Raw genomic sequence first — 24,036 nt, 5'->3', positions numbered from 1 at the left:
TTCACTTATAGCGTATGTGTCTGGACTTGTGGAGGAAACCGGAGCACAGACAGCACCACACAGAAATGCCAACTGAACCAGCTGAGGCTCAAACTAGTGACCTTCTTGCTGTGAGGCTACAGCACCCTGCACATGTGTGTCAATATGGGCCAAATTTAGTGTTCTAAACTCGTGAATATTATTATTTTTTCCATCTGTTTCAGTAAATCCAGTACATCCAGAGAAACAAAAAATGTAAGTGGTTATTATTGTTTCCCCCATAGCTCTATTGGGTAAATTTTGAAAATACCGGACGATGGCGCCAAATGTCTCTGTCATGCATCAGTCCTCACCGGTCTTGAATTGATGCATACACATAAAAACTAATTTCACAATTTTTCCAAAACAGCACAATAAGCAGTGATATATATCATCTATATTTATAGGTTTTAGGAATATTGTGAAATTAGTTTTATATAAATCGAGAAAAAAACATCATAAAAACGAATATGCAGTAGGCCTGTACCTAGGCATTATTATATTACAGTCATTATATTCTAATGCCCTATGCGTCTGCAACATTCTTGCAGGATGAGATCAACGGGGGTCCAGGACCTGTTTTATTTAACTATTTTTGGGACTCGAGTTCCACCAGGGTGCACTGAGTATACACTACATCACGTGATCAGAGGACAGAATTCGTGAATCCGGAGTGTGCCGTTTGGGGGCGATTCTCGTTTCTCCCTATGGTTTCTCCCCTGACTGACTCAGTTCACTCAAACGATTCGGTTCAAAAGTGATTCATTCATGAATCGGACGCCGCTAACGTCGCCAATCAACACTAGAGTGTTGACATTTCCTGCTTTGCAGTTTGCAGTGAGTGAAACGCAGAGTTGCATGCATAAGCAGTCGAAAGAACTACGTGTTTAGCGGAAATTAATAACCGAGAATCTTCTCTCGCATACATAAACAGTCGAGAGGAGAATGTAATTGCTACAAACGAGTTTAAAATCGCATGTTAAGAGCGACTGCTCTCGTTCTTTCACTGGACTAAGCTCCTCCTGCACATACATATCTATATATTTATAGATATAGGAGTGTGTCATTGTTTATCATGGCCAGTTTATGTCTCTCAAGAGGTCGGTGTGTCCTCCGGCAGGTGTTAACTGGCTTACCGAGCATGGTGCAGTTGCAGCGGCCGTACAGCCTCGATGTGTCCGCGTCGCTCCTGCGGACTGAAGGCTTCATAGACGGGCGCTGGGTGTCCGCGGCCTCCTCCTTCCCCGTCTTTGATCCAGCCACCGGAGAGGAGATCGCCAAAGTCTCGGACTGCGGTACAAAAGAGGCTCAGGACGCTGTCAACGCCGCGCACAAAGCCTTTAACCTGTGGAAGAACCACACGGCCAAGGTGAGCTGCTTATGGACACGTTACTTATATGCAAAACTGCATTTGACACATAATTGTTTACAAGAAGGTACCAAGGTACGTATTATTTTAAAATGCCAAAACGATCTGGTGTTATATTGTAGTTTCTTTATGCTTTAATATATAGCGTGGTATTTATTTAACTATGGTACTCGGATATCTGGAAAAACAAACATCTGCAACCTGATAAATTCCATTAATTCAACCATTATTTTGAGTAAAGCCACTTTTAATGCAAAGCATATTTATAACAAAGCACGTTTTCCCAGTTTTGAAAGGGAAAAATGTAATTATAATATCAATATTTAAAAAAATATGAAAACATTAAAACTACATAAAATATTTATTAATTATACATTCCTCAAATATAATTTTAAGTATCTTATTGTGAAAAAACATTTTAAAATTTTTTTTCTGTCCATAAAATAAGCAGTAAAACAGTTCTTGAGCAACCAAATCAGCATCATAGAATTATAAAATATCCTGTTACTCTTCTATGTTAGTAAAATATTCTAATAAATATACTATATTACTGTTTATTATTTTTTTACCATAATTTTAACAAATACAATTATGCATGTATTTAAATTTGAACTTTATTCATCATGATTGAAAGTTGTATGCTCTTTGCAGGAAAGAAGTATTTTGCTGAGAAAATGGTTTGATCTGATCATTCAGCACAGGGAAGATCTTGCCAAGTTGATCACAGCAGAATGTGTAAGTACACTGCCCGATTACAACCACTTCACTTACCCATTTACAAGCATCAAGATATTAAGAGACACTGTACGTGTGTGCAGGGGAAGCCCATGAAGGAGTCTCTTGGTGAAATGACGTACTCTGCCTCTTTTCTGGAGTGGTTTTCTGAAGAGGCCAGGCGTGTGTATGGAGACATCGTCGCGGCTCCAGCCAAAGACCGCAAGATCCTGATCCTCAAGCAGCCAGTTGGAGTGGCTTCCATCATTACACCTGTGAGAATGCCTTATTTGTTTTAATAACAACATCTTCATGCTTTAGCATCTGTGAGATTTCATGAAGAGTGTCATGGATATGGATTACATTTTTTTTTATTGGGCTCCTTGAGGCTCACTTATAATGTCTAAGTAAAAAAAATCTATTATTACAAAGTCCCCTATGAGCCCCTTTACTGCTTAATTATTGGTGGTTTGTTTATCATGAGGAGGATGTTTTAGGCATTAGACTTGCGGGATATTTTTAACAGAGTAAAGATCTCTTACATTTCACACTAAGGGCAACTTTGAATTCCCATTTCATGACCTCTTTAATACTGTCAGCTTTCAGTGAAGTTTACCCTCTTTACAGTGGAATTTCCCAAGCGCCATGATAACCAGGAAGGTTGGGGCTGCACTTGCAGTGGGCTGTACTGTAGTGGTGAAGCCGGCTGAAGATACGCCTCTCTCTGCACTGGCCCTCGCTGAGGTCAGTCTGTACCCATTGAATCCTACTTAAAGGGATAGTTCACCAAGGGCAGCACGATATTGGAAAAAAAAAATACTGACATTGCATAATTTTCATTCATTGCGATATACATTGTGACAAATGCAATTTCAGCAGATATAGAAAATAGATAATAATAATTCACAGAAATAATTCATAATTGTAGATCGATCTCCACAATCTATCATTTAGAAAAATGACAAGCAAAGTTAAAGGCGCATTATGCAAGTTTGACACCCAGTGGATTGCATTCCTGGATCAAAACAAACCCCCCAATAGTGCAGGTTGCCAGATGACTAACAGGAGTAAGTCATCGAGCCTAAAGGCTGATTTTAAAACATGTTCTAAATAAAAGCAACGGCACCATATAGAAGAAATATTTTCCATATTAAAAGGAGTTTTTGTCCGAACCATCACCTCGAATTGATATATTAGAAACGGCTCTCATAGGTAAACAACAGAAAACTTTGACCATGATCACCTCAGGTATGCCTCATGTGCTTTAATCAGAGTTAAATGCTAATAACGTGAGTTTAAATTCCATTTACCTGACATTTACTGTCATACTACTGAAAGAAGCAGCAGATAGTTCACCTCAGATCTAGGCGGGTTAAAAGAACCAAAACAAAGACAGCATTCTGGCACAGAAAACACATTTCAAGCAGAATATCTGACTTTAGCATTATTTTTCAGATAAACAAGAATGTTCACTTAGCATGTTTCCTTAAATCTCTGCAAACATATTATGGTATTTGTATTCTTTAGAAGAGTCAAAAACTTTCATACAGCACCTTTAAATACAACAGAGAAAAGATGCAAATAAACAACTTGTGGTTTTCTGGGGAGTCGAGCAATGTTCAGAAGCAGAAATTAAATAATCACCATGTATAATTTTAAAAATAACACTGTATCATTTTAATTGAGTGAATAATTATATAATGTACAATTAACCTTTAAGCCACAAACTTAATTAGTTTCATTTATTTTGCCCAAATAGCTTTAAATTCATACAGTCAGGTCTTGAAACACATTCAAATAATAAACTTTCACTCTAAGGTTAAAATGTGAAATTACTCCACTATGTTAACTGTAAAGTAAGTTCCAACTACATTGCAGATCCTTGTGATGTGGCTATTGCAGACTTTTACATTGCGATATCGATGCTGAAACGCCATATTGTGCAGCTCTAAGTTTACCTTTAACTCATTTTAAGATCTTATATAATTTATCAACTGTAGCTAAAAAGATGAAGGTTGTTTAAACGTATGTCAAATATTTTTACATTAAAAAAACATTATGGGTACATGAGATTATTGCTGTCAAGGTCTGGATACTGTTGTCCAAGCTTTCATTATAATTAAACAATTGTTAAAAATGTCTGAATAGAACACAGTGTTGAGCAAAACAACAATTTACCCGTTTCATAAAAATCAACAAATCAGAATAATTTTTGATATGTGACATTGATTCAGCAGTTCAGCTAGAGATAACTTAATTTCTATTTTAAGACATTATTTTGGTGAGCATAAAGACTACTCAAAAAAAAAATACTGACTCCAAATTTCTGAATGTTGTCTTCCTCTGCAGCTGTCGGTTCAGGCTGGCATTCCTGCTGGGGTGTTTAACGTGGTGCCCTGTTCAAGAGAGAAGACGCCCGCTGTGGGAGAGCTGCTCTGCACAGACCCTCTAGTAGCCAAAATCTCATTCACCGGCTCCACAGCCACTGGCAAGGTAAACATCCACTCTGGACAATAGGCTGCTATGTGCAGTCAACATTGTTCACTTTTTTCACTGTTATAATGAATAATTTGCTAATAATTTAAGCAAACATTTTATATGCAGGTTTTATTAAGACATGCTGCAGGAACTGTGAAAAGGGTCTCCATGGAATTGGGAGGACATGCTCCCTTTATTGTGTTTGACAGCGCTGATGTAGATAAAGCTGTTGCAGGAGCCATGGGCTCAAAATTCAGAAACTCAGGACAAGTAAGTGCTGTTTCAATCTTGCACCATTGCTTATTTATTTATGCTTGGAATTTATTTCAAAAAATTGCTGAAACATTAGGTAACAGATTATTTATTTATCTGATAATAATTCACCACAAATTTAAATGTTAATAAATTTGTTTTTAATTAATTGAAGTAGTGTATTTTTTTTTACTTTATACTAAATAATAATTTTACTGACATGATAAATAATTAAATTAGTGTAACAGCATGTTCATTTTAAATTACATTAGTATATTTTATTATAAATTATATTATAGTTTAAATTAATAAGTTAACCCCAAAAGGCATTTATATTTAATTATGTGGTAGTTAATAAAATTTTTATATGATATAATTTTATATAATGTCGGCTTTATTCAACAAAACTAGCATAAGCCAAGTGTTTAGTGCAAGTTGGAGCTGCTTTGCCTTATGGTGAATGCAGAAAGTGACTGTTTTCATCAATAACGTTACCTGATTAGCACAAAAGTTCAGAACATACAAAAACAGAAAAAAACTTAATATTACCTATGAAATGTTCAGCCTTAGTGTTATTAAGTGAAGATGCGGGACTTTAGCGCTGTCTACGGGTGTAGTAACGAGCAAAAAAAGAAAATAAAGCACAGTCTTGACTAGTGCGGTTGAATGACATTTGTCCTGGGAGCACTGTACCAATGTGGCTATTGACGCATGCTCAGGGTCCCTATGCGATATCTAGTGTATATCTATGACCATTTACTTAACCTTCATTTGAAAAAAACAGTTAATTCATTCTATCCTTCAGCTTAATCCCTGATTAATCAGGGGTCGCCACAGTGGAATGAACCACCAATTACTGGATTATTTATTCTTTCTCTTAAATGAAAATTAAGATATTTTGAAGAATGTTAAAAATCAGTAGCCATTGACTTCTATAGTAGGGCTGGGCGATATGGCAAAAATGCAATCTCTATTAATTCTTTTCCATATTGAACAACAACAATATACATTTCAATATCAGTTGTTAATTCTTCCAGATTTAAGATTACCCCAACAATGACTGAAGCCACAAGTTAGAGGGTTCTTTAAATAGCATAACCTAATTTCGGTGGCTGATCTATTTCTAACCTCAACACTTCTAAATTTCCATTTTTGCACATTTCCGCTGTGTGATTGGCTCTTAGATTAATAAAGAGTAAAATAAAGTCCAGAGCTTATCATTGTTATTCACATAAATTTTATTGCTAAGCGATGTAATATTGTTTATCGGCCAAGCCCTAATCCATAGTATTTATTTTTTCCTGTTTTAATTAATCACTACCAGTTTCTAACATGCTTCGAAATATCTTTTATAGTGTTCAACAGAAAAAAAAAAAAAAATAAATAAATAAAAAACTAACAGGTTTGGAACCAAGTAAATGGTAATTATATACAGCTTTTTGAGAGGTAAAATGATCCCTTTAATATATGATATATTGAACTTGCAAGTACTCATCATGTTTCTGTAACAAGGCAAGTACCTGAAGGTATATTGCATTATTATAACCATAAGCATCTCCACTTCATTTCTCACCTGTAATGCATCTTTTCTGTAGACCTGTGTGTGCTCCAACCGCTTTTTGGTCCAGACTGGCATTCATGATGCTTTCGTGGAGAAGCTGGCGAAGACTATGGATGCAGAGCTGAAGCTTGGCCACGGATCCGAGCCCAGCACCACACAGGGGCCTCTTATCAACTCACGCGCCGCAGAAAAGGTGCATCATGGGAACAACAGATACAGCAACTTATGATTCTGGTGGATGCAAACATTCAAGTCACTCTGCAACACAAGCATACAGGCCAAACACACGACTTAGACATCTGATTAAATATGATTTTTTTTTTTTTACTATTGGGTGCAGAAAACTATAGTTTATTTATGTAAGAGTGGATGGCAAAATAAAAGTAAACAGTGACAAATTTTATTTAAAAAATTTTCCGGCAGCACAGGAGAATCATTGAGATTGAGGTTGAACCAGCAAAGTATTGATAGTTGTGTAAAATTGTTTTACTAACAGTTGGAATCAATTTGTAAATGAAAAAAATGTACTGTTTTAAAAAATAGACACGATCAGGCAGTACAAGACTTGCACACGCATATTTATTGAAAGGGGGGGAAAAAATGTGTGATTTGTGTAAGAATATTTGACGATAAAACATTTGAATAGAATGTATATATAAATTATAGTAGAGAACATTTTTATTTAGGAAATGTTTTAAGGGGAAAAATTGGAGGAATTTTAGAATTGTTATCAATCAAACAAACAATTTCTATGCCTTTTTATCTGTGTTGTTTTTTATTATTATTAATTCATTCATTCATCTTTCTTGTCGGCTTAGTCCCTTAATTAATCCGGGGTCGCCACAGCTGATTGAACCCCAAGTTATCCAGCACATTTTTACGCAGCGGATGCCCTTCCTGCTGCAACCCATCTCTGGGATTCTCACACACACTCATACACTATGGACTTTGGACTGTGGGGGAAACCGGAGTACCCGGAGGAAAACCCACACGAACGCAGGGAGAACATGCAAACTCCACACAGAAACGCCAACTGAGTCAAGGCTCGAACCTATGACCCTCTTGCTGTGAGGCGACAGCACTACTTACTGCACCACTGCGTCGCCGCTTTTATTATTAATTAATCATTTATTTTTTAATTAATCAATTATTTATTGTGCAATGAATTAATTGATTAAGAAACAGTTTTGATTGTAAATTATATATTAAATGCAATATATTAGTATAATTAGTTCAAGTGTTGCGATGAATAAAGCCAATGCTGCTGATATGGCATTAAAACATAAAGAAATAAATAAATACACAACAGTCGTCAGTTAGTTTTGGATGATTGTAATCTCTGTACCTTTTGATCTGACATGATCTAGTCATCTCACGTTATGAAGATGAATTTGTTCTGACAGTTTAATTCTGTGTTCCGTTTTTCCAATCTGTAACAAATGTTGAGGCTGCCTGCATAAATTCTGGTTTAAATTTATATTGGAAATTTGGTTGAGCCAGTGAGTTTTTGTCTGTTTGTTAGTTTATTTATTGCCACTTCAGCAACTTATGACTATTTCATGGCAAGTTCTTTGATACAGATAAAACATTACATAAATACATAATAAAACTTCATAATTTGATGCAAAAATAATAATGACCAATAAAGATATGAATTTTCAGTTCGATATATGATAAATAGCTTAAATTTCCTCCTGGGTACATTAAAAAAAAAAAAACATCCATCAGAGTGCCTGCGTTATAAAAAAAATCGGTCACACCTTATTTTGATGGTCCGTTTATTAAATTTGTTACATTGCAACTAATTCTTATTAGATTATAAGTAGACTGTTAGGTTTGGGTTAGGGTTAGTGTAAGTTAAATGTCTGTTGAACAGATATTAAGCAGACAGTCTACTAATACTCAAATGCATCAAAATAAAGTTTTACCTGAAAATCTTTTCAAATACTCTTTAAAATTTCACATTGTAACGAATGATATTAATGGTGCGTCATTCAATAAACATAAATGCGATATCCTAGAGTGACCAATTCAGCCATCTAGTGTAATTGGTTTGGTCATAGTCTCAAAACTACAATTTGAAAATCGTCATCATCAAAAATCATATATGCTTGGGTTTATCTCTTGCAGTTTTTCATTTACACAACATTTCAATGTGGTGATGTCACTGGCCCATGGACATTACCTGCTTGTTGCTAAATTATTTCATAACTGTGACGAGATGCAATTTAATCGTATCTTAATGTTAAAATGGCTGCCATAATATTATTTATCGATATGTGCACCTTTTTGGATTTTTGGAAGCTTTGGAAATTAAATATTGAATACAGGAAATACATTAGGACCATTGATATTGTTTACATCCCTTAAAATGGTCTAGTTGTGTCATTCCACCTTTTTCTGTATATGTACACAAATGAATGGGTTTCAGATCAGACGGAGGAGTAAAATATTCTGCCACTCTCAGGGATATTGAGCTGCTGAGTTTAATGGTGGTGTTTGTTTCAGGTGGAGAAGCAGGTTGCAGACGCTGTGGATCATGGAGCGGTCGTAGTTCGAGGTGGAAAGAGACTGCAGGGCTCTTTCATGGAGCCGACGCTGCTGTCCAACGTTACCTCTGACATGCTCTGTATGAGAGAGGAGACCTTTGGACCTCTTATTCCAGTTGTTAAGTGAGTGTTTTTTTAATTTATATAACTTCACAATATTATTATGTAGCTTTTAGATGTTTCTACCCAAAGTTGCAGATGTAACTTGTATAAGAAAATGTCATTTTGCGTAAATAATTTGCTACTGTTTTCATCCAGTGCGTTTACTCGAATTGAATTTTGTACTTTACAGTCACATTAGGGATGCTCTGATCAGCATTTTTATTGCCAATACTAAGTACCGATTCCTTGTCATGGTGATCGGCTGATATTGTGTACGGATTCTGGTGCTTTAAGCTGTATAATGCACAAAGCACAATTTTCCTCTAAGTATGATATTTAAGTGGAGATCTCCTAGAGAATAAATGAAGGATGTTGAATATTATCCCTTACACATGTCTCTTGCATTCTGTTCTCTTGCTCGTTCATTTTCTTCAGCATGATTTGTGGGGTATTTTAATTGTCACAAAGCTGGTATGAATATGCGGAAGACTCATGGAGCTTCTGCGAGGGGTCACACAGTTTGATGAGACACTAAATAGGTGCAATCGACCTACTTGCATCACAGCAGCTTAAAATATATACTATATATAGATATACAATGGTTGTTACCAAAGAGAATCCATCACTCGTGTGAGTCGCACTAATAAACTGTATAAACAGAGGTTGCATTGCATCTGTATGCCTTTTAGCTGCTGTCATTTACCTCATCATGTGTTGTAGCTGCTTTATGTATAACCCAGTTGTACAGAGTCTTTATTTAGTCTCAGAATAATAAAAAAAAATAAGCATCACAGGTTATACATGTCCTAATATATCCTGCAAATCAAATGGCAGGAAAATACTTTTTTTTTTTTTAGAGCTGGAACTTAGGCTAAAAAAATTAACATTGCTAATCTCATTGCGCACCTTAAAGGTCAACATGACAAAGAGCATGATGTTTATTATAGTATAATATTATTAATGGGTAACATTTCATCTTATTGATTCTGCCAGCTGCTGATGTTTTTTTGTTTGTTTCTTTTCTTCGCCAGGTTCAACACAGAACAGGAGGCACTTGCCATTGCCAATGCTTCTCCTGTTGGTTTAGCAGGTTTGTCCATCTGTGCAAATAAATCATGTTTTTGTAAGACGTTTTTTTTTTTTTTTTTTTTCAAGTTTTTGTTGCAATTGTTTTGTTGCAATTGTTGCAGTTGTCTGTTTATTTTTTACCGAACATGCTACTGTAAGACAATTAGCAACTGATTGAAAGTCTCATACAATTGATAACATTAGAATTTAGATAGTTAATCACAATTTGGCAAATTAACCAATCATTATATAGATGGTGTAGGATATAAAAGTATTATATATAGTAATAATAAAATAAAATAAAATAACAGTATTTATGTAATATTTTCAATATTTTATTATATTAAATAATAATAAAAACATCAAAGTAGTTTTGCACGAATGCAGATTTGGTGTACAAGGCCCTTTATCATTCATTTAAAGCTATTCTATTCAAAACACATTGTCAAAACTAGGGCTGCACAATACTGGAAAAATATGCAGTTGTTGTTGAATATTACAATAATTATATGTCTTGCGATTTTTAACATTTCCCCAGATCAGGGGTGCCCAAACTTTTTCATATGAAGGGCCAAAAAACAAATATCATTGATACAGTAGCTGTGGGCTGAAGATGAACATACCAAACTATTTTACATTTAAAGTTGCCATGATAATTTCCTTATATTTAAAAATAAACAGTAAACATTACTTTGAATCATAATTCCTAATGCAGTATCTTTTTAAATTATAATTATTGCAATAAAAACATAGGCAGTCACATTTATAGCACAGTGGAATTCAATGGTGAATACACTAGTCAAGCAGAATCTGCCTTACATTTTAAATTAAATCTGATTAATTGACACCATTAAAGTTTAAATGTTTAACTTCAGTTTGCTTTTTTGTAGCTTAACATTAAAACAAACAAATAAAAGGTTACATTAAATTTAAAATGACAATCTCTAAAGCATCCCCATCATTCTCCCTCTCTTCTCAGATGGGATGGCAGGCTAAAGCAGAGGTTACCATGGGCCAACTTTGGCCTGTGGGCCCTAGTTTGGGCATCTCTGCCCTAGAGAAATGCTATTTTTATTAGCTATTACTCATACAAAAATAGATATTTTTCAGATCTAATTAAATCTAAAAAAAAAAACAAATAAACTGTCAAAGTGCTAACATTTAGATTTTAAAACACTATAAATTACTGAAACCTCACTTGGCCTAACTCCTGTTATTAGTATGTACTTTCAGCTCTCTGCTCTGAAGATCTAGGTTCATTTTGCACCACTCTAGCCAATAGTAAAAAAGCACCTACTGGAGAGGCGGGTATAAAGATAGCCAGGTCACATCTGATTGTTTAGACTTGGGTAAACTACCTACACATGCAACACACAAGTAGCACACACAGTAAATTAAAATTACCGCTTTGATAGAGATATTGCATATACCACTATCCCAATAACAAAATTTCACTATAATGTGCAGCCCTAGTCTAAACAAATTTGACAAATTTCAAAAAATTATATTGCTCCATTTTATAGAAAGAATTATGATATTTTTGGAGGGCCAGAAATATCACATTCCCCTTCAGCCTCATTGAATTCACCCCATTAGAGGGCTGCAAGTAAAGTAAATGAATACAGCTAGTTGCCTTTTCTCATTCGTTTTGTTTGTCCAGGTTACTTTTACTCCAGGGACATGGCTCAGATCTGGCGGGTGGCAGAGCAGATGGAGGTGGGGATGGTCGGGGTCAACGAAGGCATGATCTCCACCACCGAAGCCCCTTTTGGAGGAATCAAACAGTCCGGATTGGGCAGAGAAGGATCCATATATGGCGTTGATGAGTATCTGGAAATCAAGTACATGTGTTTGGGGGGACTCTCTTGAAAACAATGGCAGTTACAGAAAAACACTGTGTATCATTCCCACTTTTAGTCTTACTATTCAGTATATGGAAATGACGATGATGTACTTTATGGCCCGTTTTCACTGAGAGGTACGGTACGATACCTTTATCAGGCTTATGTTTCCACTGCCAAAAGGGTACCAATCGTACCCTTATGGTGGGCGTGGTGTACAACAAAGTTTTAGTCGACATCATTCTTGCTCGAGGAAATGTTTAAAGTAAAGCTGTAAGGGTTGTTCACATATCATATAAGAAGCACTTCTCAAATAGATGCTTTATACACATAAAATGTGTAAATGTTCATTACTAACCTTTCTATGAATATGATTTGATTTATAACTTCAGATCAATGATTTTAGTGCAAAATAGCTTACTCTAAAGTCTGTAATTATATAAAATAAATAAATAAATGCAACATATATGAACACATACAGACCCTTACAGTCTCCAATATGTTTTCAATTACCGAAAAACTACACACGGCATGCATTTAGTCTCGCAGACGTTATTTTAATCAGCTCAAGAAGTTTATTTCAAATTTAGAAGTGCACGCGAGCTCTATTGAAAAAGTGAAACCGCTCGTGCTTTAAGACGGCCTCAAAAACTGAGCATGGCAGGTTTTGTTCTTTTTGGCTTTGTGGCTGTTCATCAAGATGACGACAAGGTTTGTTTGAGCTCAGGTTGACCATGGCTCATTATTATATGTACATATTATTACAGTGTAATGTCTACGATGTGTATTTAAAAATGGCGCTTCCTTAGTTTTCATTCCTCTGGCTTGTGTACGCACTAGTGACATATCTCTGTAAACTAATAGCAATCAGCTGCACATTTTGCTCCACCTTTTGGTACCCTTTTGTTGTGCTAGGTACCCATTGGTAGCCCCACACAGAATCTGCACAGAATTCCACAGATTTTTAGCTCATCATTGATTTTGTTTATTTACTAGAGTAAATTTGTATTTATTCAGTTTTTTAATTAATTTCAGTAAAATTACTGAATTATATGAAAATATTCACATGATAAATTTACAAAACAGTTTGTAAAGTAATATTTTCTGTCTTTTAGTAGATATAATAAATAAGAGACTGGTTTTGTTTACCAAATAAAGTGACTCTAATTGGATTTGCATTGTAAACATTAAATAAAAGTTTAAAATGTAATATGTTTTATTTCACATATTAAAGTTTTTAGTTATGATTCTTACAAAATCATTCCGCATAAATAGAAAAAATTGATTTTTAACAAAATTCTCTACAGAATTAGCAAAAAATGCCTGCAGATTCTGTCTGGCCCTACTCATTTGATAAGTGGTATGGTATGATTCGCTGTTAGGTACGTTTTGACAGTGGAAGCCATAAAAGCATGCAAACCACTCAGTGGAAACAGGCCCTTAGATATATGCTATTAAAAAAAGTCCTCTGAGATTCTGTCCATAAGAACATACTGTAGAAGAGTTCACATTGTTCTTAAATAACTGAAATAATGTTTAAGTAAAAACATCCCTAAAACAAACACTGTTAAATTTTGTGTTATTGTTTTTCAGAAAAGATATATTTGGTATCTAGTTTATATTTCCTTACCCATTTAATTCTGGATAGAAAAACAAACAAAAATATGATTAATTTTGTTGTGCATATTTAGGAACTAAAATGTGCATGGATTTAAATGTTTCTAATTTACTAAGTGTTCTATTTTTATAATTAGAAATAGAGCGAGCCTGTTAATGATAAATGAATTGACTGGTGGGATATAATGTTTACAGATATAAATTGTTCTGACTTGATACGAAAACGAGATTTGTCTAGTAAGTTAACTTTGTCATTGTGGCCAAATGTTATAAGTGCCAATTTGTTTTTGTTTTTTTAATGAAATCCCATCTTCTGTTATATTTTTCAAATTGTTGTAAATATGAATTCTTGTTTAACATTGTATTGTTGTGTATAATTGTGTTGTTAATTGTCATACAATTGAACATGTTTAGAAATATATTAATTTTCTTACCTTAAATGTGAACTTCTCTGTCTGATACACACACAAGGGTACAAAGAAAATACAGCACAAAGCCTCTGTAAAAATTAGATTAATATGACATTTTACACACTGTTATTCACATGATCCCAGATTCATTACATTAGTGACACTGGTTTCATAAAAACTGAACTCTTTTTTTTGGTTCTATAAAAGGCTGTATTTTTTATTCTTTAATATTTGTGTATCTCCAGCTGCATTAAAACAAACTAAAAGAATATGTCTGGGGCAAATGGCTTCGATTGCAATTCCAGCTAAAGCAGACATTTGTAAAGTTTGTAAAACCAGGCCACTAAAAGACACAGTGCAGTGTTCAAAATCAAGGACAAGACCAAAATCTCAAAAAAATAAAAGCATTTCAGTCAGGCACATTAAAGTTCAAACAGTTCAGTACAAATAAAAGGATTTTGCATAAAGAAGAACAGCATCGTTTTGCTTTTATATGTATCAGTTATTTTGCAGAATCTCCCCAAAGGTTATGATCGGAGCATCTTAGAAATAACAAAACAATTACTGAACATACAAGCACTTTTAAACGCATAGAGTTGAATGCAAAGACTTTTTTATATGTTGAAGCGGATTATGCTATTAGTAATTAAGGTCCAGATGTATCTTACTGCAAACCAGTTTTGTTGTTGTTTTTACAATACCAACTGCATTCAGTAGTAGGTAAGTTTAGCCACCCATTCAATTCTGTCTGTCTTTGTATTAGTGGTAAATTCAGCAATACCCCTGTGCTGCAAGTATCCACGATGAAGAAATGTCCTTTTGTCCATGCGACTCAACTCTCCACAGGGCAAAGGCTGAGAGTGTCTCCGTTTCTGATTCTGTTATGAGCTTTTTGGACTCTCCCGTAATTGTAAATGTTGTCCTGTTCACTGTCCAGCTCTGATTCAGACATCATCAGGCTAGAGTTGTGCTCTGTGCTTCTGTGTTTAATGTCTGAAGAGGACAAAACACACACACAAAAAGTTATTTCAGTTTTACAGCTTTGGCGTCTGGACAATACAAGCCTCTGAATATGTCTAGATTTTCCAAAGTGGTAAATTGTAATTTTAAGTTTTGTTTTGTTTTGTTATTTTTTGCACAAAAAAAGATTTTCTGATAGTAATATTAGTTTATAGATAACACAATTGCAATGTTTAATTTAGCAATATTAGCAGTAAAAGTTAAAGCAGTATTTGGTGGAATATTCAGTTGACTTATGTATTCCATTTTTACACCCACACTGCAAAAAAAAAAAAAAAAAAAAATCCTGGGTTACACACGATTCCTTCATGCTGTCCCAACACAGATTTATTAAGTTAACTTAATGTTTTTTTTAGGTTGTCCCAAAAACAACTTAAGAATTGTGTTGTTTTAACTCATTTAAAAATAAATAGTTTTAACAAGCAGCATAAGTCATTTTTTGAGTGTATACTAAAACTTAGTTTAATTCAATTATTATTTTTTCCAACATTTTTAAACAATAATTTTAATATCTATTTTGTTTTTATATCTATTCTCATACTCATTTCTTTCGTCTTGTCATGATGACAGTATATCATATTTTTAGATTATTTGTTTTACAATGTAGTTGAGCTTAAATTGCCATTCAAGGGATGAACTAGGTTAAATAGGCAAGTCATTGAACAATGATATATTCTGTAATAAATCAAAGAAGAAAAATAGGGGAAACAAATAATATTGACTTTAAAAACTGTTTTAATGAATGTAAAAGAGAAGCTTTTGTTCTAGCCAAACTAAAAAAAAAAACTATATATATACCACTTGAATGAGAGGAAATGTCCATTTTTTTGAGTCAACTATGCCTTAAATTATTAGATTCTAGCAATATTTTTTTTCTACTCACCTATTAAGACAATATTTTTAATCTCTAACATTATTATATTTATTCATTAGATATTATAGGGCCAGACAGAATCTATCTAGATTTATGCGAAATGATTTTGGAAGTATTGTAACTAAAAATGTAATACAGGGTGATTCAAAAAGAATACTATGACTTCAAAAATCTGTATTTAATTAAAGAAACATGATGGAACTTTGGGTAATTAATCAATGTGAAGAGTACTTAAAGGTAAATATGACCCCCTCCAGACGCTTGAGCGATATCAACCCGAAACTTGTGGTAATAATAATAATAATAATAATAATTCATTTTATTTATAAATGGCGCCTTTCTGGACACCCAAGGTCGCCTTACAGTAAGCATCAGCAGACATGCTAAACAACTTAAACCTTACTAAAAACAATCATTGACCAAACAAGTTAAAACGCAATAGCGAATATAAAAGAACATAATAAAAACATGATAAAAAATTGTTAAGTAAAAGCCTGCTTAAAAAGATGGGTCTTTCGACGTGATTTAAAATTGTGAAGACTATCACTGCTCCTAAGATCTACTGGAAGTGAGTTCCATAGCCTAGGAGCCATAGAACTAAAAGATCTGTCTCCCATTTTGCTCAGTCGAGTGCGAGGTGGTGCCAGGGTGAAATTGTTGGCTGACTTAAGGGTACGAGAAGGGGTGTAGATATGGAGAAGTTCAGTGAGATATTGAGGAGCGAGATTATGAAGTGCCTTGAAAGTTAGAAGTAATATTTTAAAATCAATTCGATACTTTACTGGAAGCCAATGAAGCTGATAGAGGAGTGGTGTGACGTGCTCGTGAGATGGGGTCCTAGAGATGACACGAGCTGCATGGTTCTAAACCAGTTGGAGTTTATGGAGAAGTTTGGAAGGAAGTCCAGAAAGAAGTGCATTACAGTAGTCAAGACGTGAAGTAACTAATGCGTGGATAAGAATGGCTGTGTTATTAGTTGTGAGAGAAGGGCGGAGACGAGTGATATTACGCAGGTGGAAATATGCAGTACGTGTAATATTATTAATGTGACCTTCAAATGAGAGTGTGCTATCCAAGATGACACCCAAACTCTTTACCTGCATGGAGGGAAAAATTGTACTGTTATCAATGTCTATAGTGAAATGATCTGCTTTATCCAAAACACTTTTAGTGCCGATGAGAAGGGCTTTTGTCGCTGTTTAATTTTAAAAAGTTAGCTGAAAGTCAGATTTTTATTTCAGCTAAACATCTGCTCAAAGCAGGAGGAGGAAAAGAACAGGAGGGCTTGGTGGACAGGTTCTTTTTGAATCGCCCTTTATATGAAACATATTACCATTTTAATTTTTTTTTTTTATGTTTACAATGCAAATCCAATTAGATCCACTTGTTGTTCTTAAACAAAGCAAGTCACTCATATAATAGATAGAAAATATTACTTTACAAACTGTATTGTAAATGAATATTTTCATATTAGTCAATAATATTACTGTAATTAATTTTAAAACTGAAGAAATATAAATTTACACAAGTAAATAAATAGGCTTAATGATGGGCAAAAAATCAGTGGAAATCTGCACGTGCAGATTTCATGTGGGCCTAGATATTATTCATTCATTCAATTTCTTTTTGGCTTAGTTCCTTTTTTTAATCAGGGGTCGCCACAGTGGAATGAACCGCCAACTTATCCAGCATATGTTTTACACAGCGGATGCCCTTCCAGCTGCAACCCATCACTGGGAAAGGCCTAGATATTAGTTACGCATTATATAGTCCTTATTAAATTAATACTTGTACCTATTAAATGCATTCATTAGCTACTAATACTTATCTGAAATCTTACTACTAGGTTATTTTTTTTACTAGTAAGGTTTTTTCAAGAGTTCACACTTAGTTTTTGATTGATAAAGAGCAAGTTTGGCATGCTATCCCAGGAGAGAACATATAAACTTCGCACAGAAACGACAGCCGGCCTGTTAATGGACTAGAACCGGTGACATTCTTGCTGTGAGGCAACAGTGTTAATCACTGGGCCACCCTGTAACCCTTTGAAGGGAAAGGTGGAGGAGTAGGGGTGGAAGGGGGGATTCTTCAAATCGAAGATGACTGTAGTGGGAAACCCTGGCTCTTTATTGTTGGTTAGGAATCGTCTGATTGGTGGATCATACATAGTTAATGCAGAACCAGCTGTTAATCATTCATTCATGACACTTACTGTACTTTGGCTGAAGCTCCATCCTCTCTTGTTCATCCATATTGTCTAGTATTGTGTACTTGGTTTTCTTTCTTACTTTGGTACGCTTCTCCCTAAAAACAGACCTTCACATAAGTACCTCAGATAAAAACGCACTCAACAAAATATCTTATTGAACATATATAAATATGATATTTGTCAATATCTGACCCTAAACTAACTTTTAAGTTGTAGTGAATGACGATAAACCCTTTATCACCTTTTACAGCAGCAGACGCAGATCCAGCTGACGGACAAGATGAAAATGATTGTCACAAAACAAGAGATTGTGACATACAGCACACTCCAGTCTGCAGAGAGGACACAGCATCTCAGCATTTCAGCCGCTGTCAGTCATTCTAGCTTTTCATGACATCCCACCAGAAATTAAGCATCTCAGCACAAAGTGGCAAGATGTGGTCACGTTAGTAACATTTTATTTATTATCAATAAAATAGTGTAGCGTGAATTACTGCTCACACAGCAACTAAGCATCTTTAAGATGTATAACAGGGTGAATTTTCATGACCAACTTTTACTAAATGCAAAATCCACAAGGATGTAACATGATACATTGTGGTTCACGATTTGTGATTTCACAATTTGATTTTATCAAGGTTTTTCTTTCTTTTTTTTTTCTTTTTTTTGAGTAAATGAGATTGAAGACACTATAAAATGAATTAAGAGGTGTCCTTTCATTACACTGTTGCTACGTTTCTTTGTGAAGCTGGAATATAACACTGAAATAATATAACAAAATGAAATTGAATCTTTCAGACAAACCCCAAATCAAATAGGTTTGACAAATAAAAGAAATCTCTTCATATTAACAAATGTAAGGCCTTGTCTGTGCTCTTTCCGTTTAAAATTAGAGGCAATAATTGCACTTCAGGCCCTGTCCATACAAAAACAGGTATTTTAAAAACTGGTCATTCGTCCACACAAAATGCAGTATCAGGTGAATGAATCGGACACGTTCTGATAACTCAAGTAAGTTTTGGCCTCAAGGCATCAGTTTGCACACTTATCTCTTTTCTGATTGGCCAGCACAGCTTTATTCTTTATTCCAACACTTTTATTGCCATCTGTTGGTTCAGCAGCTGACTTATGATTCAGTGACTAGAGGCCATGTCGTAAAACTGATTTCTGACTAGAAAACTGACTAGGCTTCACGCTAGAAATATCAGTGGAAAATGTTGGTCAGAAATGTACATTTTAACACAAAATAAAACCCAAAAGACACTTTGAGACAGCATGTTTAATTTCTGTTTTGGCTCAACTGTCGGAAATGGAATGCATGGGACTGTAAGATATGGGAAAAAGTGAAGACACTTCTATGCTGCCTTCAAAATTCAATCATAAGTTATCTCCTGAGACAGAAACTGAAGCAGAATTTGGCTTCAAATGTGCCTTGATGCCCTGCCCACTTCCACTCAGAATGTGAACTTTCACATAATAGTAAATGAAGAGTTGAGAAGCAAAAAAAAACGGAATGTAAATAACCTATTCATCACCATAAAAGTTACTGAACCTACACAGGTTTTCATCAAATGTGACCACACCTTCTTAGTTTGCTTACCTCTTTTTTTAACCACTATTTGAAATTGCTAATTTAAATAGGAAAGGTCATACTAACCACAATTGCTCTCTCCATCGTCTATGAAGAGGCGGATGGGGTTCTCCATCCACAGAGGGTCACAGGAACAGCTTTTTGTAATGGGGTCACACTGACCACGCCCAGAACACAGCAGCAAACACACTGCAGTGTTCATTAAGATAATATAAGAAAGATTGCATTCAAATGAAGTCAATTAAACAATAAATTAATTCTCCTTTGTTGTAAAACATTAGTGAAATTATTTAGTAAAGGATTCAAGTCACTCACTGACTGTGTCCACTCTTAAGACCCTAAAGAGCAAGAAGTCGCTTTTCTCTCTCAACAGCTGGTTTCTCAGCAGGCGGGCAAGTTTAGGGCCAGGGATCAAACCATCAGGACCCTGCACCGAGAACCTGAATACTGTGCTAAACACAGGAGGCACATTTATAATTGTATATAATTGTATAATTGTATAAAATATAGGATTTTAATAATCCTAATTAAACTAGGATTATTAATTACATGTTTAGTCAGTTAAAGGGATAGTTCACTCAAAAATGAAAATTTCCATAGCATTTACTCACACTCAAGGGGTTCTAAACTTTTAATGAATTTCTTCTGTTGAAAACAAAACAATATTATTTTAAAGAATGTTGGAAAAAGCAGCTATTGACACCCATAGCCGGAACAAAAAATACAATTGAAGTAATTTGCTTCTTTTTGCCCAACATTCTAAAGTTTATCTTATTTTGTATATATAATATGTATATAGTTTCTGAGTATAACACCAGTCGCTTGGGGGAGAAAAATTAATAAATTCTTGTAATTGTGTAACTGAGAGTAAAGACAAAAGTGTTTTTGGAGCTTTGTATGATAACAGTTAAAGCACTGAAGTCACATGGAATGTTTCCATTTCTGGATTTTGAACATCTTGGAACTGTTGCTGTCTACTGAGGAATATGAGAGAGCTTTCAGATTTCATCTAAAATATCAATATTTATGTTCTGATGATGCATGAAGACTTTTAAGAACGACTTGAGGGCGAGTTGTTAATAACAGGATTTTCATTTTTGGGTGGACCATTTCTTTAAATGACTTGAGACTTAAGCATCTAAAACTGAACAAGACAATGTCTGAGGCACTCAGTGAAGTTTTGGACTTCATGCTTTCAGATCCTCTATAATAAAAGACCTTATTTGGAGTGGTTTGGCTAATGTGTGAGATGTACTGTACCTGATGTCAGACTGTCCATGTAGAGCCTTTAGTGCGATGTCTGAGTCCAACACATGCAGAAGTGCGGCCAGCTGTCTGATCACTGTGTCTCTCTGTTGCTGACTGACTTGAGCCACGCTCACCTGCAGCTCAAGTTCCACCTCCTCTCGCTCACGCGGATCTGCACATCAATATCAACAAAAAGCAGAATATATGTGACCCAGGATCACAAAATCAGCCATAAGGCTAAATTTTGGTAAATGAGATGTATGCATGAAAAAATAAACAATCTTTCTATTGATGTATGATTTGTTAGGAAAGGACAGTATCTGGCCGAGATGCATCTATTTGAACAACTGAAATCTGAAGGTGAAAATCTAAATAGTAAGAAAATCACCTTTAAAGATGTCAAAATTAAGTTCTAAGCAATGCATATTACTAACCAAAAACGATTTTCTCAAGGAAATTTACAAAATGGGCGACACAGTGGCTCAGTGGTTAGCACTATCACTTTACAGCCTCCCGGCTGGGTCAGTTGACATTTCTGTGTGGAGTTTGCATGTTCTCACCATGTTGGCGTGGGTTTCCTCTAGGTCAGTGGTGTCTAAACTCTGTCCTGGAGGGCCGGTTGCCTGCATATTTTAGTTCCGACCCCAATAAACACACCTGAACCAGCTAATCAAGCTCTTTCTAGGTATACCAGAGTTCCAGGCTGGTTTGTTGGAGGAAGTTGGAGCTAAACTTTGCAGGACACCGGCCCTCCAGGACCAAGTTTAGACCCCCCTGCTCTAGGTGCTCTGGTTTTCCTCATAATCCAATGAGATGCGCTATAGGTAAATTGAATAAACTAAATTAACCATAGTGTATGGATGTGCATGTGAGAGTGTATGGGTGTTTCCCAGTAATGGGTTACAGCTGGAAGGGCATACGCTGTGTAAAACATATTCTGGATAAGTTGGCGGTTCATTCCGCTGTGGTGACCCCTTATGAATAATAAGAGACTAAGCCGAAGGAAAATGAATTAATTAATTTACAAAATGGAAAATTGTCTTAATATTGTAATGATTTTTGGCATAAAATAAAAATCAATCATTTAGACTTAAATACATTGGCTATGTTTGGCTATTCCCACAAATTTACATTACATGTCTTTAGACTGGAGCAGACTGCGTACCAAAATCAGACCTCATTCACCCCAGTGTTAAGTATATTCCATTGTCTGATTTATTTGTCAGCTTATATTGTGCACTATGTGCCATTTATCATATACAACATTGTAATTGTGTGAACAGTTGATTCATTTAAGTTGCAACTTTAGTATTTATTTATAGTGTAGGGGATTGGGTGTTTCAGATTCTAGAGGGCATTTGATTGGTCAGAATATCTGAAGAGAAGTGCAGTGTAATGTCATCAAAATCCCTCAGTCATATCGGTGTATGTAAGTGACTGCAAGTTTTGAATGTTTGAATCTTCTAAATGAGAAGATATAATATAAGATATGTTCAATCATTTGAATTAGGAAAATATAAATTCTCAAAAAATGCTAATGATCTAATCTGATTCAATGATCTATGCTAAGCTAAAAGCGCTCTGGCCAGATCCGGAAATGGGGTCTACGCGCACAGACTTTTTTTTTAAAGCCATCTCATAATGAAAATGTATTTTGCCCCAGTATTTTCAATAGAGTTTCTGCACCAGCCTGCTTCCACTGACGGCGCTAGAGTTTACACTTTCTGTCATCTCATTTTATGCTTGAAAAACTAAATGAATGTTTAAGTGTATTTGATTGTATTTTAATTACATTATGATGCTTACCGTTGGCTGAAATACACTAGCTGTGCATGTAGCCCATTGGCTGAATGGAATTGGCTTGAATTTTGTCAAGTTTTGGAGCAATAGCTTATATATAACTTTATGCTATAAAGTTAACAAATTAAACCAAACCAAAATGACATTTTGATTTCAAGGGAATTTAAAGGTAGTAAAGTATTTAATGAGGTTGGTTATGATGTATAGCATCATTCTGTAGTAGAATACGACTCAGACATTTGAGCGTTCATCAAAAATGCAAAAAAATTGGTCAAATGCCACAATAACAACATGTATTGCAAATTATTTCAAATTAATGCTGTTCATTTGAACTTTATACAATTTTTTATCAAAGAATCCTATCAAAAGAATCCTGGAATAAACATATGTCAAATAAATTACTTTACAACATCAAGCAGCTGCTTCCTATTAAAAGTAAGTAATATCTTACCAGGTCGTACTTCCACAGTGGCTGTAGCCGTGCTTGAGCGGCCCTGGACATCGGTGACCCGCAGCTGGAACAGGTATGTTCCTTCTACCAGGTTGGCAAGGTAAAGCGAGGCCTCGTGATCTGAACCATACAACACATCCTACTCTCAAAAGATGTGAAAACAAGACAAAGAAAGGTAAAACACTGAGCCACAGCAAATGACACAGAAAACAATCCAACAATATCACTCACCCCCGCAGCAGGGCTCTGTTCATCTCTAACCCACAGAAAGGACACGTTTGCTGGTCCGCTGTTGGACACTGAACCTCTGAGCACCAGAGAGTTGTTGGGCAAAGTGAGTGTATGGCTGCCGCTGGCATGAGCCACCAGTGGCAGGCTTTTAGCTGTGAATTTAACATTAGAACTGTTTGTGTGAAGATAAAAGTGAAACCAGGCATCATACACACTTTTTGTTCCTCAAGCCATATCAACTTAAATAGTTAGTACATCAGTTGCTACACGTTTTCTTATGGTCAGACACATTCAGTACCCTTACTGTTTTGGTTTTTGTAACCAATAAAGTAACAATTGTAAATACTTTTATAAAAATATTTCTTGTTTGTACAGTTAAAAGAGTCAATGCGAATTGACTCAAAATATTTCCATTTTTCCCTTACTTAAATGTCCTTCTGCCTTCTTATGTGTATATACTCCTGAAAAACACACACAAAATCGTTTTGTGCACACTTGGCAAATAAAACCTATTTGAATTCTGAAATCTGTAGTTGTGTGCAGCATCCCATCACATCCGCTTGTTAAGATGACTTATGGAATCTTGTTTACAGGTACAAGCCACTACTCATTTGAATTGAGAATATTTAAATT

At 35.1% G+C, this 24,036-nt stretch overlaps 2 protein-coding genes across 22 annotated transcripts in view; one reads left to right on the top strand and one right to left on the bottom strand.

Moving 5' to 3' along the window:
* The first annotated feature begins 782 nt into the window (after positions 1-782).
* On the top strand, positions 783-14,448 carry aldh5a1 (aldehyde dehydrogenase 5 family, member A1 (succinate-semialdehyde dehydrogenase)). Of its 2 annotated transcripts, XM_009292538.5 has the most exons (11): positions 783-855; positions 1,139-1,387; positions 2,039-2,122; positions 2,206-2,376; positions 2,729-2,845; positions 4,451-4,594; positions 4,706-4,849; positions 6,427-6,585; positions 8,901-9,064; positions 10,075-10,133; positions 11,772-14,448. In XM_009292538.5, the coding sequence occupies exons 1-11, from the start codon at positions 787-789 to the stop codon at positions 11,978-11,980; spliced, it is 1,569 nt and encodes a 522-aa protein (XP_009290813.1). In that variant the 5' UTR covers positions 783-786; the 3' UTR covers positions 11,981-14,448.
* kiaa0319 (KIAA0319) overlaps positions 14,166-24,036 on the bottom strand; it is a 164,747-nt gene continuing 154,876 nt past the window's right edge. For 11 of the 20 annotated variants that reach the window (XR_012392417.1, XR_012392418.1, XR_012392416.1 and 8 more), the window contains 8 exons: positions 23,404-23,555; positions 23,173-23,311; positions 20,934-21,093; positions 19,989-20,125; positions 19,740-19,862; positions 18,324-18,414; positions 18,086-18,177; positions 14,166-14,972 (listed from right to left, as the gene is read on the bottom strand). Coding sequence is in view for 9 of the 20 variants with exons in the window: in XM_073926459.1 (XP_073782560.1) it covers positions 14,812-14,972; positions 18,086-18,177; positions 18,324-18,414; positions 19,740-19,862; positions 19,989-20,125; positions 20,934-21,093; positions 23,173-23,311; positions 23,404-23,555 (1,055 nt within the window). In the remaining 11 variants the exon portion in view is untranslated. Of the gene's footprint in view, positions 14,973-18,085; positions 18,190-18,323; positions 18,415-19,739; positions 19,863-19,988; positions 20,126-20,933; positions 21,094-23,172; positions 23,312-23,403; positions 23,556-24,036 lie in introns of all 20 variants that reach the window. The other 9 variants (XR_012392413.1, XR_012392411.1, XR_012392412.1 and 6 more) reach the window with 3 other exon arrangements.

Source organism: Danio rerio, chromosome 16, assembly GCF_049306965.1.
Source record: "Danio rerio strain Tuebingen ecotype United States chromosome 16, GRCz12tu, whole genome shotgun sequence".
In the NCBI taxonomy this organism is placed as follows: Eukaryota; Metazoa; Chordata; class Actinopteri; order Cypriniformes; family Danionidae; genus Danio; species Danio rerio.
The sequence above is the reverse complement of the archived record's forward strand: the minus strand, read 5'-3'. Positions and strand labels throughout refer to the sequence as shown.

Bases quoted from the DNA above. Each gene is read 5' to 3' on its own strand.
- aldh5a1 (XM_009292538.5), top strand. From the start codon at position 787: ATGAATCGGACGCCGCTAACGTCGCCAATCAACACTAGAGTGTTGACA. The intron at 4,850-6,426 runs GTAAGTGCTGTT...TCTTTTCTGTAG, and splicing joins AATTCAGAAACTCAGGACAA to ACCTGTGTGTGCTCCAACCG. The intron at 6,586-8,900 runs GTGCATCATGGG...TGTTTGTTTCAG, and splicing joins ACTCACGCGCCGCAGAAAAG to GTGGAGAAGCAGGTTGCAGA.